This window comes from Pristiophorus japonicus, unplaced genomic scaffold (assembly GCF_044704955.1).
Source record: "Pristiophorus japonicus isolate sPriJap1 unplaced genomic scaffold, sPriJap1.hap1 HAP1_SCAFFOLD_1013, whole genome shotgun sequence".
In the NCBI taxonomy this organism is placed as follows: Eukaryota; Metazoa; Chordata; class Chondrichthyes; family Pristiophoridae; genus Pristiophorus; species Pristiophorus japonicus.
Window position 1 is genome coordinate 42,588 of NW_027250664.1, and position 15,326 is coordinate 57,913.

General features: G+C 59.4%; 1 protein-coding gene across 1 annotated transcript in view; it reads left to right on the plus strand.

The window, feature by feature from the left end:
• Positions 1-15,326, plus strand: part of LOC139241263 (dynactin subunit 1-like) — a gene marked incomplete at its 3' end in the record, with an annotated part of 128,837 nt that overhangs the window by 42,356 nt on the left and 71,155 nt on the right. Inside the window, exon 4 of the mRNA XM_070869914.1 lies at positions 9,874-9,891. Within this exon, the coding sequence (XP_070726015.1) occupies positions 9,874-9,891 (18 nt within the window). The remainder of the gene's footprint in view (positions 1-9,873; positions 9,892-15,326) is intronic.

Genomic DNA, 15,326 nt, shown 5'->3' on the forward strand with positions numbered 1-15,326 from the left:
AGTGAGCACAGTGCGAGGGGAGGGGCTCCCCACGTGTAGTGAGCACAGTGCGAGGGGAGGGGGAGGGGCTCCCCACGTGTCTTGAGCACGGTGCGAGGGGAGGGGCTCCCCACGTGTAGTGAGCACAGTGTGAGGGGAGGGGGCTCCACACGTGTAGTGAGCACAGTGCGAGGGGAGGGGCTCCCCACGTGTAGTGAGCACAGTGCGAGGGGAGGGGCTCCCCACGTGTAGTGAACACAGTGCGAGGGGAGGGGCTCCCCACGTGGAGAGAGCACAGTGTGAGGGGAGGGACCTCCACACGTGTAGTGAGCACGGTGCGAGGGGAGGGGCTCCACACGTGTAGTGAGCACAGTGCGAGGGGAGGGGGCTCCACACGTGTAGTGAGCACAGTGCGAGGGCACGAGCTCCCCACGTGTAGTGAGCACAGTGCGAGGGGAGGGGCTCCACACGTGTCGTGAGCACAGTGCGAGGGGAGGGGGAGGGGCTCCCCACGTGTAGTGAGCACAGTGCGAGGGGAGGGGCTCCACACGTGTAGTGAGCACAGTGCGAGGGGAGGGGAGGGGCTTCCCACGTGTTGTGAGCACGGTGCGAGGGGAGGGGGAGGGGCTCCACACGTGTAGTGAGCACGGTGCGAGGGGAGGGGAGGGGCTCCACACGTGTAGTGAGCACGGTGCGAGGGGAGGGGCTCCACACGTGTAGTGAGCACAGTGCGAGGGGAGGGGGAAGGGCTCCACACGTGTAGTGAGCACAGTGCGAGGGGTGGCGCTCCACACGTGTAGTGAGCACGGTGCGAGGGGAGGGGGAGGGGCTCCACACGTGTAGTGAGCACAGTGCGAGGGGAGGGGAGGGGCTCCACACGTGTAGTGAGCACGGTGCGAGGGGAGGGGGCTCCACATGTGTAGTGAGCACAGTGCGAGGGGAGGGGCTCCACACGTGTAGTGAGCACGGTGCGAGGGGAGGGGGAGGGGCTCCACACGTATAGTGAGCACGGTGCGAGGGGAGGGGGAGGGGCTCCCCACGTGTAGTGAGCACAGTGCGAGGGGAGGGGGAGAGGCTCCACACGTGTAGTGAGCACAGTGCGAGGGGAGGGGGAGAGGCTCCACACGGGTAGTGAACACGGTGCGAGGGGAGGGGGATGGGCTCCCCACGTGTAGTGAGCACGGTGTGAGTGGAGGGGCTCCACACGTGTAGTGAGCACGGTGCGAGGGGAGGGGCTCCCCACGTGCAGTGAGCACGGTGCGAGGGGAGGGGCTCCCCACGTGTAGTGAGCACGGTGCGAGGGGAGGGGGCTCCACACGTGTAGTGAGCACAGTGCGAGGGGAGGGGGCTCCACACGTGTAGTGAGCACAGTGCGAGGGGAGGGGGCTCCACACGTGTAGTGAGCACGGTGCGAGGGGAGGGGAGGGGCTCCACACGTGTAGTGAGCACAGTGCGAGGGGAGGGGAGGGGCTCCACACGTGTAGTGAGCACAGTGCGAGGGGAGGGGAGGGGCTCCACACGTGTAGTGAGCACGGTGGGAGGGGAGGGGCTCCACACGTGTAGTGAGCACGGTGCGAGGGGAGGGGGAGGGGCTCCCCACGTGTAGTGAGCACGGTGCGAGGGGAGGGGGAGGGGCTCCACACGTGTAGTGAGCACACTGCGAGGGGAGGGGGAGGGGCTCCACACGTGTAGTGAGCACGGTGCGAGGGGAGGGGGAGGGGCTCCACACGTGTAGTGAGCACACTGCGAGGGGAGGGGGAGGGGCTCCACACGTGTAGTGAGCACGGTGCGAGGGGAGGGGGAGGGGCTCCACACGTGTAGTGAGCACAGTGCGAGGGCACGAGCTCCCCACGTGTAGTGAGCACAGTGCGAGGGGAGGGGCTCCACACGTGTCGTGAGCACAGTGCGTGGGGAGGGGGAGGGGCTCCCCACGTGTAGTGAGCACAGTGCGAGGGGAGGGGCTCCACACGTGTAGTGAGCACAGTGCGAGGGGAGGGGGAGGGGCTCCCCACATGTAGTGAGCACGGTGCGAGGGGAGGGGCTCCCCACGTGTAGTGAGCACAGTGCGAGGGGAGGGGGAGGGGCTCCCCACGTGTAGTGAGCACAGTGCGAGGGGAGGGGGAGGGGCTCCCCACGTGTAGTGAGCACAGTGCGAGGGGAGGGGGAGGGGCTCCACACGTGTCGTGAGCACAATGCGAGGGGAGGGGCTCCCCACGTGTAGTGAGCACGGTGCGAGGGGAGGGGCTCCCCACGTGTAGTGAGCACGGTGCGAGGGGAGGGGAGGGGCTCCCCACGTGTAGTGAGCACAGTGCGAGGGAGGGGGATGGGCTCCACACGTGTAGTGAGCACAGTGCGAGGGGAGGGGGAGGGGGTCCCCACGTGTAGTGAGCACAGTGCGAGGGGAGGGGCTCCCCACGTGTAGTGAGCACGGTGCGAGGGGAGGGGAGGGGCTCCCCACGTGTAGTGAGCACAGTGCGAGGGGAGGTGAGGGGCTCCACACGTGTAGTGAGCACAGTGCGAGGGGAGGGGGCTCCACACGTGTAGTGAGCACAGTGCGAGGGGAGGGGAGGGGCTCCCCACGTGTAGTGAGCACAGTGCGAGGGAGGGGGATGGGCTCCACACGTGTAGTGAGCACAGTGCGAGGGGAGGGGCTCCACACGTGTAGTGAGCACAGTGCGAGGGGAGGGGGAGGGGCTCCCCACGTGTAGTGAGCACAGTGCGAGGGGAGGGGCTCCACACGTGTAGTGAGCACAGTGCGAGGGGAGGGGGAGGGGCTCCCCACGTGTAGTGAGCACGGTGCGAGGGGAGGCGGCTCCCCACGTGTAGTGAGCACAGTGCGAGGGGAGGGGAGGGGCTCCCCACGTGTAGTGAGCACAGTGCGAGGGGAGGGGAGGGGCTCCCCACGTGTAGTGAGCACAGTGCGAGGGGTGGGGGCTCCCCACGTGTAGTGAGCACGGTGGGAGGGGAGGGGCTCCACACGTGTAGTGAGCACGGTGCGAGGGGAGGGGAGGGGCTCCACACGTGTAGTGAGCACGGTGCGAGGGGAGGGGAGGGGCTTCCCACGTGTTGTGAGCACGGTGCGAGGGGAGGGGGAGGGGCTCCACACGTGTAGTGAGCACGGTGCGAGGGGAGGGGAGGGGCTCCACACGTGTAGTGAGCACGGTGCGAGGGGAGGGGCTCCACACGTGTAGTGAGCACAGTGCGAGGGGAGGGGGAAGGGCTCCACACGTGTAGTGAGCACAGTGCGAGGGGAGGCGCTCCACACGTGTAGTGAGCACGGTGCGAGGGGAGGGGGAGGGGCTCCACACGTGTAGTGAGCACAGTGCGAGGGGAGGGGGAGGGGCTCACCACGTGTAGTGAGCACAGTGCGAGGGGAGGCGCTCCACACGTGTAGTGAGCACAGTGCGAGGGGAGGGGGAGGGGCTCCACACGTGTAGTGAGCACAGTGCGAGGGGAGGGGGAGGGGCTCACCACGTGTAGTGAGCACGGTGCGAGGGGAGGGGGAGGGGCTCCACACGTGTAGTGAGCACAGTGCGAGGGGAGGGGGAGGGGCTCCACACGTGTAGTGAGCACGGTGCGAGGGGAGGGGGAGGGGCTCCACACGTGTAGTGAGCACAGTGCGAGGGGAGGGGGAGGGGCTCCACACGTGTAGTGAGCACGGTGCGAGGGGAGGGTGCTCCACACGTGTAGTGAGCACGGTGCGAGGGGAGGGGCTCCACACGTGTAGTGAGCACAGTGCGAGGGGAGGGGAGGGGGCTCCACACGTGTAGTGAGCAGAGTGCGAGGGGAGGGGCTCCACACGTGTAGTGAGCACAGTGCGAGGGGTGGGGGAGGGGCTCCACACGTGTAGTGAGCAGAGTGCGAGGGGAGGGGCTCCACACGTGTAGTGAGCACAGTGCGAGGGGAGGGGCTCCCCACGTGTAGTGAGCACGGTGGGAGGGGAGGGGCTCCCCACGTGTAGTGAGCACGGTGCGAGGGGAGGGGCTCCACACGTGTAGTGAGCACAGTGCGAGGGGAGGGGCTCCACACGTGTAGTGAGCACAGTGCGAGGGGAGGGGGAGGGGCTACACACGTGTAGTGAGCACAGTGCGAGGGGAGGGGAGGGGCTCCACGCGTGTCGTGAGCACAGTGCGAGGGGTGGGGGAGGGGCTCCACACGTGTAGTGAGCAGAGTGCGAGGGGAGGGGCTCCACACGTGTAGTGAGCACAGTGCGAGGGGAGGGGGAGGGGCTCCCCACGTGTAGTGAGCACAGTGCGAGGGGAGGGGGAGGGGCTCCCCACGTGTAGTGAGCACAGTGCGAGGGGAGGGGGAGGGGCTCCACACGTGTAGTGAGCACAGTGCGAGGGGAGGGGCTCCACACGTGTAGTGAGCACAGTGCGAGGGGAGGGAGAGGGGCTCCACACGTGTAGTGAGCACAGTGCGAGGGGAGGGGAGGGGCTCCCCACGTGTAGTGAGCACGGTGCGAGGGGAGGGACCTCCACACGTGTAGTGAGCACAGTGCGAGGGGAGGGGCTCCACACGTGTAGTGAGCACAGTGCGAGGGGAGGGAGAGGGGCTCCACACGTGTAGTGAGCACAGTGCGAGGGGAGGGACCTCCACACGTGTAGTGAGCACAGTGCGAGGGGAGGGGCTCCACACGTGTAGTGAGCACGGTGCGAGGGGAGGGAGAGGGGCTCCACACGTGTAGTGAGCACAGTGCGAGGGGAGGGGAGGGGCTCCACACGTGTAGTGAGCACAGTGCGAGGGGAGGGGGCTTACCCTGGATCCATTGCTGCTTTTGCCAGACTGCCCGTGCTGTTCCCTCTTGACCCTGCCAACAGTCTCCGGTGTTTCCGTGTCCGACACACTCGCCACAGTCCGGCGCTCCCTGGCAGTGGAGCTGAAATGTCCCGGTTTAATGAGCTTGTAATTCAGAAGCTGAGGATTTGGCGATGCCCTGGGTGGTGCTGGGTCAGGATCGGGCTAATCTGGCTGCATTCCATCCTCTCCATGCAGGGTCACAATCCAGCCGCAAGGTTGTGGGGCACAGTGAGTCGGGGCGGGGGGAGGCGGCACGGACCACCGTGTCCTGATGGAAATACGCTGGAGGACACAGCGCTCCAGTCAGTCCACTTTCATAGGACTGACCACACCGGCAGGTTAGAGGTCACAGGACTGACCACACCGGCAGGTTAGAGGTCACAGGTGGACCACACTGGCAGGTCTGAGGTCACAGGACTGACCACACCGGCAGGTTAGAGGTCACAGGTGGACCACACTGGCAGGTCTGAGGTCACAGGACTGACCACACCGGCAGGTTAGAGGTCACAGGTGGACCACACTGGCAGGTCTGAGGTCACAGGACTGACCACACCGGCAGGTTAGAGGTCACAGGTGGACCACACTGGCAGGTCTGAGGTCACAGGACTGACCACACCGGCAGGTTAGAGGTCACAGGTGGACCACACTGGCAGGTCTGAGGTCACAGGACTGACCACACCGGCAGGTTAGAGGTCACAGGACGGACCACACCGGCAGGTTAGAGGTCACAGGTGGACCACACTGGCAGGTTAGAGGTCACAGGCGGACCACACCGGCAGGTCAGAGGTCACAGGACTGAGCGCACCGGCAGGTTAAAGGTCACAGGATTGACCACACCGGCAGGTTAGAGGTCACAGGACTGACCACACCGGCAGGTTAGAGGTCACAGGACTGACCACACCGGCAGGTTAGAGCTGAGGCAGGAATCCAGAGCGACGGACAGAGACAAAGAGATGGGGAGAGAGGGAGAGACACAGACAGAGGGAGAGAAACAGACAGAGGTAGGGAGAGTGAGATGGTGGGGCAGGTGAGAGAGTGGGAAGGAAAGTCAGAAATAGAGGGACAGACTGACGGAGGGAGGGAGGGAGAGACGGACGGAGGGAGGGAGGGAGAGACGGAGGGAGGGAGGGAGAGACGGAGGGAGGGAGGGAGAGACGGAGGGAGGGAGAGACGGAGGGAGGGAGGGAGGGAGAGACGGGGGCAGGGAGGGAGGGAGAGACGGGGGCAGGGAGGGAGGGAGAGACGGACGGAGGGAGGGAGGGAGAGACGGACGGAGGGAGGGAGGGAGGGAGAGACTGGGGCAGGGAGGGAGGGAGAGACGGGGGCAGGGAGGGAGGGAGAGACGGAGGGAGGGAGGGAGAGACGGAGGGAGGGAGAACATGTTGCTTCTCTCACACACTGTCTGTCGCCGTGGGTTGCTCCTGGGTCATGACCTCCATTTGCTGCCACACTCACCCTGCCACCACCAGCTTGCATGAGTTGCTCGGTGATGACTTGCACTGCATGCATTTTCCGGTGTTGAATTGTACTGATTTAATCCCCTTCGTTCCTCGGCGGAGACTCTGGGAGCTGCTGATTGAATGAATGCAAATAGCTGGAGCTGAGGCTGGAGAGGGGAGTGAATGTCGAGAGAGGGGGGGGAGGGGGGTGGGGAGTGAGGTAATGGTGACCCACAGAGCCCCCGGGATTTGGGGGTTAATGTGTGTGTACGGGGGGTGGCCGGGGGATATGATATTATTGATCCTTTCAAAGGTTCAGTTAACCCTGAATTACTTCCCCTCTCTGAGAATAAGTTGCATATCCAGCATCCTTTGGGAAAGCAGAACCTTCGGGCCGCCCAACTTCCTTCGCTGCTCTTTGGTCTTGCCAGGAGACCATTCGGCCCAATGTGTGTGAGAGCGCTGCAGTTATACTGTCTCCCATTCCCTGTCTTTTCCTCATACGGTTTTATAATCTTCCTTTTTAGATACCGACTTCTGTCTCCGTGTAATAGGCCGTGTTCCCTGGGACTCCCACCCCACTTCTCCACTTTCCTCGAAAGTCACATTGGCTTCAGACACTCTGTGGGAGCGCCGCACTGTCGGAGGGGCAGTACTGAGGGAGTGCTGCACTGTTGGAGGTGCAGTACTGTGGGAGTGCTGCACTGTCGGAGGGACAGTACTGAGGGAGTGCTGCACTGTCGGAGGGACAGTACTGAGGGAGTGCTGCACTGTCGGAGGTGCAGTACTGTGGGAGTGCTGCACTGTCGGAGGGGCAGTACTGAGGGAGTGCTGCACTGTCGGAGGTGCAGTACTGTGGGAGTGCTGCACTGTCGGAGGGACAGTACTGAGGGAGTGCTGCACTGTCGGAGGTGCAGTACTGTGGGAGTGCTGCACTGTCGGAGGGACAGTACTGAGGGAGTGCTGCACTGTCGGAGGGACAGTACTGAGGGAGTGCTGCACTGTCGGAGGGGCAGTACTGAGGGAGCGCCGCACTGTCGGAGGGACAGTACTGAGGGAGTGCTGCACTGTCGGAGGGACAGGACTGAGGGAGTGCCGCACTGTCGGAGGGGCAGTACTGAGGGAGTGCCGCACTGTCGGAGGGGCAGTACTGAGGGAGTGCTGCACTGTCGGAGGGGCAGTACTGAGGGAGCGCCGCACTGTCGGAGGGACAGGACTGAGGGAGTGCTGCACTGTCGGAGGGGCAGTACTGAGGGAGCGCCGCACTGTCGGACGGACAGTCCTGAGGGAGTGCCGCACTGTCGGAGGGGCAGTACTGAGGGAGTGCCAAACTGTTGGAGGGGCAGTACTGAGGGACTGTCGGAGGGGCAGTACTGAGGGAGCACCGCACTGTTGGAGGGGCAGTACTGAGGGATTGCCAAATGGCCTGTTTGTGTGTCGTATATCCCATGTAATCCCAAGTATCTATCTGGGAGTGTTTGATGGGACAGTGTAATGACATGGATGAAGAGACCGAGTGTGATGTGGCCAAGTTTGCTGATGATACAAAGCTGGGTGGTAAAGCAAATTGTGAGGAGGACACAAAAAATCTGCAAAGGGATATATACAGGCTAAGTGAGTGGGCAAACATTTGGCAGATGGAGTATAATGTGGGAAAGTGTGAGGTTATCCACTTTGGCAGAAAAAATAGAAAAGCAAATTATAATTTAAATTGAGAAAAATTACCAAGTGCTGCAGTACAGAGGGACCTGGGGGTCCCGGTGCATGAAACACAAAAAGTTAGTATGCAGGTACAGCAAGTGATCAGGAAGGCAAATGGAATATTGGCCTTTATTACAAGGGGGCTGGAGTATAAAAGCAGGGAAGTCCTGCTACAACTGTACAGGGTATTGGTGAGGCCACACCTGGAGTACTGCGTACAGTTTTGGTCTCTGTATTTAAGGAAGGATATACTTGCTTTGGAGGCAGTTCAGCGAAGGTTCACTCGGTTGATTCCGGAGATGAGGGGGTTGACTTATGAAGATAGGTTGAGTAGGTTGGGACTATACTCACTGGAATTCAGCAGAATGAGAGGTGATCTTATCGAAACATATAAGATAATGAGGGGGCTCGACAAGGTGGATGCAGAGAGGATATTTCCACTCATAGGGGAAACTAAAACTAGGGGGCATAGTCTCAGAATAAGGGGCCGCCCATTTAAAACTGAGATGAGGAGGAATTTCTTCTCTGAGGGTTGTAAATCTGTGGAATTCTCTGCCCCAGAGAGCTGTGGAGGCTGGGTCATTGAATATATTTAAGACAAAGATAGACAGATTTTTGTGCGATAAGGGAATAAAGGGTTATGGGGGAGCGGGCGGGGAAGTGGAGCTGAGTCAATGATCAGATCAGCCATGATCGTATTGAATGGCGGAGCAGACCCGAGGGGCCGAATGGCCTACCCCTGCTCCTATTTCTTATGTTCTTATGTAGAGGAAGCTTTACTCTGTATCTAACCCCGTGCTGTACCTGCCCTGGGAGTGTTTGATGGGACAGTGTAGAGGGAGCTTTACTCTGCATCTAACCCCGTGCTGTACCTGCCCTGGGAGTGTTTGATGGGACAGTGTAGAGGGAGCTTTACTCTGTATCTAACCCGTGCTGTACCTGCCCTGGGAGTGTTTGATGGGACAGTGTAGAGGGAGCTCTACTCTGTATCTAACCCCCTGTACCTGCCCTGGGAGTGTTTGATGGGACAATGTAGAGGGAGCTTTACTCTGTATCTAACCCCCTGTACCTGCCCTGGGAGTGTTTGATGGGACAGTGTGGAGGGAGCTTTACTCTGTATCTAACCCCCTGATTCTCTGCAGGAGTTGAAGGAGAATGCGGTGTTGGGAGGTCCTGTGATGGGGACTGAGGGACTGTGCACTGAGGGAGTGCGGTGTTGGGAGGGACTGAGGGACTGTGCACTGAGGGAGTGCGGTGTTGGGAGGGACTGAGGGACTGTGCACTGAGGGAGTGCGGTGTTGGGAGGGACTGAGGGACTGTGCACTGAGGGAGTGTGGTGTTGGGAGGGACTGAGGGACTGTGCACTGAGGGAGTGCGGTGAAGTGCGACCCTCGCCAGACTGCTCCATTGTGTTTGAAGTGGAGGGGGAGGGGTGCAGCCAGGCCGACAGCTTGCCACTCAGCTGGCAAATGTGGAGTGTTGCTAGGTTACGGAGGAGTACCTCAGCGCTCAGCATCTCTGAAGAAAAGCAAGGAATCAGTGCGTTGAGCCGTGGGACTCGGTCTTTCCCAGCTGGCTGTGCGAGTGAGCGAGCGAGCGAGCGAGAGCCATCGGCGGTGATGTCATCGCTAGTGACGGGGTGTTGGCAGAAGGTGGAGAGCGGGACACTGGGAGCAGGCTGATGTAACTGAGCGATCTGGGGGATATCCTGGTGCTGGGGTAGGGGCTGTGCCGCTGGCTGCCTGTACTGTGCACCCTCCCTCTCTCTGTCCCTCTCTCAGGATCCATTGGCGAACGAGCTTGGTGCCGTCTCTCTGCACACAGGCTCGGTTCCAACACTGCAGCCATTTGCAGGCGATCAGCTTCAGCAGGGCCCAGAGCATCCATTAAAAAACTGCATTCATCTTAATATCTGACGCTGTGTCTCTGTGTCCTTTGCATAATGATGAGGCAGGCCCCATCGACGAGAAAGGTACCAATTAAACCTTCACCATTCCCTGTCTCTGCATGCTTCAAACTCTCTCCTCTTTCCCATGGTTAGTTATTGTCTGCTTTTACCCTCAGTAAAATTCCTGCCCATTCTTTTTCTCTTTTTTTCCTGAAGCTTCATTTTCCAGAAGGTTTCTTCCTTGTGACGTGTTATTAAAATGCATTCTCAATAATGCTGCATGATGTATAAAGATTAAATATTGTTCTGGGTTTATGCAGGATCTGCCTGGGGGATTGTTCGTCTCTGCATGACTCACTGTATCGTGTGAGGGCGCACTGGTTACATGAGCGTGTGTGTGTGTGAGCGCGGTGTGTGTGGTGTATGTGTGTGCGTGCGCTGTGTGTGTGTGATGTATGTGTGCGTGCGCTGTGTGTGTGTGTGTGTGTGTGTGTATGTGTGTGCGTGTATGTGTGTGTGGTGTATGTGTGCGTGCGCTGTGTGTGTGTGGTGTATGTGTGTGTGGTGTATGTGTGTGTGTGAGCGCTGTGTGTGTGTGGTGTATGTGTGTGCGTGCGCTGTGTGTGTCGTATATGTGTGTGTGAGCGCTGTGTGTGTGTGTGGTGTATGTGTGTGTGAGCGCTGTGTGTGTGTGGTGTATGTGTGTGCGTGCGCTGTGTGTGTGTGAGCGCTGTGTGTGTGCGCGTGCGCTGTGTGTGTGTGGTGTATGTGTGTGAGCGCTGTGTGTGTGGTGTATGTGTGTGTGAGCACTGTGTATGTGTGCGCGTGCGCTGTGTGTGTGAGCGCTGTGTGTGTGCGTGCGCTCTGTGTGTGTGTGTGGTGTATGTGTGTGCGTGCGCTGTGTGTGTGTGATGTATGTGTGCGTGCGCTGTGTATGTGTGTGCGTGTATGTGTGTGTGGTGTATGTGTGTGCGTGCGCTGTGTGTGAGCGCTGTGTGTGGTGTATGTGTGTGCGTGCGCTGTGTGTGTCGTATATGTGTGTGTGAGCGCTGTGTGTGTGTGTGGTGTATGTGTGTGTGAGCGCTGTGTGTGTGTGGTGTATGTGTGTGCGTGCGCTGTGTGTGTGTGTGAGCGCTGTGTGTGTGGTGTATGTGTGTGCGTGCGCTGTGTGTGTGTGAGCGCTGTGTGTGTGCGCGTGCGCTGTGTGTGTGTGGTGTATGTGTGTGAGCGCTGTGTGTGTGGTGTATGTGTGTGTGAGCACTGTGTGTATGTGTGTGCGTGCGCTGTGTGTGTGAGCGCTGTGTGTGTGCGTGCGCTGTGTGTGTGTGGTGTATGTGTGTGAGCGCGCTGTGTGTGTGTGTGTGTAAGTGTGTGCTGCGTTAATAAAAGTGAGAGCACCTGGAATTGGAGGCAATCTATGGATATAAAAGCAGAGAAGTCCTGCTACAACTGTACAGGGTATTGGTGAGGCCACACCTGGAGTACTGCGTGCAGTTTTGGTCTCCATATTTAAGGAAGGATGTACTTGCTTTGGAGGCAGTTCAGAGAAGGCTCACTGGGTTGATTCTGGAGATGAGGGGGTTGACTTATGAGGAAAGTTTGAGTAGGTTAGCCCTGTACACATTGGAATTCAGAAGAATGAGAGGTGATCTTATTGAAACGTATAAGATTATGAGGGGGCTTGACGAGGTGAATGCAGAGAGGATGTTTCCACTGATGGGGGAGACTAGAACTGGGGGGCATGATCTTAGAATAAGGGGCCGCCCATTTAAAACTGAGATGAGGAGAAATTTCTTCTCTCGGAGGGTCGTAAATCTGTGGAATTCTCTGCCCCAGAGAGCTGCAGAGGCTGGGTCATTGAATATATTTAAGGTGGAGATAGACAGAGTTTTGAGCGATAAGGGAGTAAAGGGTTATGGGGAGCGTGCAGGGAAGTGGAGCTGAGTCCATGATCAGATCAGCCATGATCTTATTGAATGGCGGAGCAGGCTCGAGGGGCTAAATGGCCGACTCCTGCTCCTATTTCTTATGTTCTTATGTTACATGGGTAGGAAATGGGTTAGGAGGGAGGAGTCCGAGAGAGGGATAATGGGAATGTGATCACATTGTCAGGATGTAACTAATGGTCCCCCAGGCATCTGTACTGAGGCCGCAGCTGTTCACGACATCGATCGATGACTTGGTTGAAGGAACACAGAGCCGTATGTAACGATGCTGTGACACAAAGTTAGGTGGCACAGTGTAGATGGGAACAGCAAGATGCAAAGGGACATCGAGAGATTCAGTGAGTGGGCAACTCTGGCAGCTGGAGTTCAGAGCGGGGAAGTGTGAGGTCATCCACTCGGGACCCGAGAAAGATCCATTGGAATGTTCCCCAAATGGTGAGCAGCTCGGGACTGTGGGGGAGATGAGAGATTTAGGGCCCAAGTACTGAAATCACTCAAAGCCAGGTCCAAGAATAAGGGAACAGGCGAATGGAATGTTGGCCTTTATCTCGGGGTCCGGAGTACAAAGGGAGAAAGTTCCACTCCACCTGTACAGACCCTGGTCAGAGTCCCACCTGTACAGGGTCAGAGTCCCACCTGTACAGGGTCAGAGTCCCACCTGTACAGGGTCAGAGTCCCACCTGTACAGGGTCAGGGTCCCACCTGTACAGGGTCAGAGCCCCACCTGTACAGGGTCAGAGCCCCACCTGTACAGGGTCAGAGCCCCACCTGTACAGGGTCAGGGTCCCACCTGTACAGGGTCAGAGCCCCACCTGTCCAGGGTCAGAGTCCCACCTGTCCAGGGTCAGGGTCCCACCTGTCCAGGGTCAGGGTCCCACCTGTACAGGGTCAGGGTCCCACCTGTACAGGGTCAGAGTCCCACCTGTACAGGGTCAGGGTCCCACCTGTACAGGGTCAGGGTCCCACCTGTACAGGGTCAGAGTCCCACCTGGAGTAACTGCGTCCAGTTCTGTCCCTGCCCCTCAGGGAGGATATATTGGTCTCGGAGGGGGGCAGCTCAGATTGACCCGAGTGATTCTGGGACTAAAGGGTTAAATTCCGAGGGCAGGCTACATTGACAAGGTTTGTATTCCCGGGAATATTGAAGATTGTGGGATGAACTAATCCAGGTGTTTAAGATGACTCAGGATGGGGTAGACCGGGAGAAACCATTCCCTCTGGTGGGGGAGTCCAGAACAAGGGGCAGAACCTTCAAAGTACAGCCCGGCCGCTGAGGGGTGAGGTGGGGAATCACTTCCTCACACACAGGGCAGTGGCACTCTGGGACTCTGGGACTCTCCCCCAAAACGCTGCTGAGGCCGGGGGTCAATGCAAACCTTCAACACGGAGAGTGATGGACTTTTGTTGGCCTGGGTATTCAGGGTTAGAGAAACCAGGCGGGTAAATGGAGTAAATCAGTCATCAGCTGGTGAATTGGGGAATCGGCTGCAAGGGCTGAATGGCCTCCTGGTTCCAAGTGTGGGTCTGTTTGCTGTGGGTATGCTGTGTGCATGTGTGATGGTTGAGTGTGTGTGTCAGTGAGTGTGCGCGGTGTGTGAGAGTGTTCAGTGTGTGTGATGGGTGGGGGTGCGGGTATGTGTGTGATGGGTGGTGGGTGGGGGAGTCTGGTGGGGGTGTGGGGTGTGTGTGTGTGGTGGGTGGGTGGGGGAGTCTGGTGAGGGTGTGTGGGGGGTGTGCGTGTGTGATGGGCGTGGGGGGTGTGTGTGTGAGTGATGGGCGTGGGGTGTGTGTGTGTGTGATGGGCGTGGGGTGTGTGTGTGTGTGATGGGCGTGGGGTGTGTGTGTGTGTGATGGGCGTGGGGTGTGTGTGTGTGTGATGGGCGTGTGGGGTGTGTGCGTGTGATGGGCGTGGGGTGTGTGTGCGTGTGATGGGCGTGGGGGGTGCGTGTGTGGGGGGTGTGTGTGTGGGGTGTGTGTGTGTGTGATGGGCGTGGGGTGTGTGTGTGTGTGATGGGCGTGGCGGTGTGTGTGTGTGATGGGCGTGGGGTGTGTGTGCGTGTGATGGGCATGGGGTGTGTGTGCGTGTGATGGGCGTGGGGGGTGCGTGTGTGGGGGGTGTGTGTGTGGGGTGTGTGTGTGTGTGATGGGCGTGGGGTGTGTGTGCGTGTGATGGGCGTGGGGTGTGTGTGCGTGTGATGGGCGTGGGGTGTGTGTGCGTGTGATGGACGTGGGGTGTGTGTGCGTGTGATGGGCGTGGGGTGTGTGTGTGTGTGATGGACGTGGGGGGGTGTGTGTGTGTGATGGGCGTGTGGGGTGTGTGTGTGATGAGCGTGTGGTGTGTGTGTGTGTGTGTGATGGGCGTGTGGGGTGTGTGTGTGTGATGGGCGTGTGGTGTGTGTGTGTGATGGGCGTGTGGGGTGTGTGTGTGATGAGCGTGTGGTGTGTGTGTGTGTGTGTGATGGGCGTGTGGTGTGTGTGTGTGATGGGCGTGCGGTGTGTGTGTGTGTGATGGGCGTGTGGTGTGTGTGATTGGCGTGGGGGGTGTGTGTGTGTGATGGGCGTGTGGTGTGTGTATGTGTGATGGCCGTGTGGTGTGTGTGTGTGTGATGGGCGTGTGGTGTGTGTGTGTGTGATGGGCGTGTGGTGTGTGTGTGTGTGATGGGCGTGTGGTGTGTGTGATTGGCGTGGGGGGCGTGTGTGTGTGATGGGCGTGTGGTGTGTGTGTGTGTGATGGCCGTGTGGTGTGTGTGTGTGATGGGCGTGTGGTGTGTGTGTGTGTGATGGGCGTGTGGTGTGTGTGTGTGATGGGCGTGGGGGGTGTGTGTGTGATGGCCGTGTGGTGTGTGTGTGTGTGATGGCCGTGTGGTGTGTGTGATGGGCGTGTGGTGTGTGTGATGGGCGTGTGGTGTGTGTGATGGGCGTCTGGTGTGTGTGATGGGCGTCTGGTGTGTGTGATGGGCGTGTGGTGTGTGTGATGGGCGTGTGGTGTGTGTGATGGGCGTCTGGTGTGTGTGATGGGCGTCTGGTGTGTGTGATGGGCGTGTGGTGTGTGTGATGGGCGTGTGGTGTGTGTGATGGGCGTCTGGTGTGTGTGATGGGCGTCTGGTGTGTGTGATGGGCGTGTGGTGTGTGTGTGTGTGATGGGCGTGGGGTGTGTGTGTGTGTGATGGGCGTGTGGTGTGTGTGTGTGTGATGGGCGTGGGGTGTGTGTGTGTGATGGCCGTGTGGTGTGTGTGTGTGTGTGATGGGCGTGAGGTGTGTGCGTGTGATGGGCGTGTGGTGTGTGTGTGTGATGGGCGTGTGGTGTGTGTGTAATGGGCGTGTGGTGTGTGATGAGCGTGTGGTGTGTGTGTGTGTGATGGGCGTGTGGTGTGTGTGTGTGTGATGGGCGTGTGGTGTGTGTGTGTGTGATGAGCGTGTGGTGTGTGATGAGCGTGTGGTGTGTGTGTGTGTGATGGGTGTGTGTGTGTGATGGGCGTGTGGTGTTTGTGTGTGATGGGCGTGTGGTGTTTGTGTGTGATGGGCGTGTGGTGTTTGTGTGTGATGGGCGTGTGGTGTGTGTGATGGGCGTGT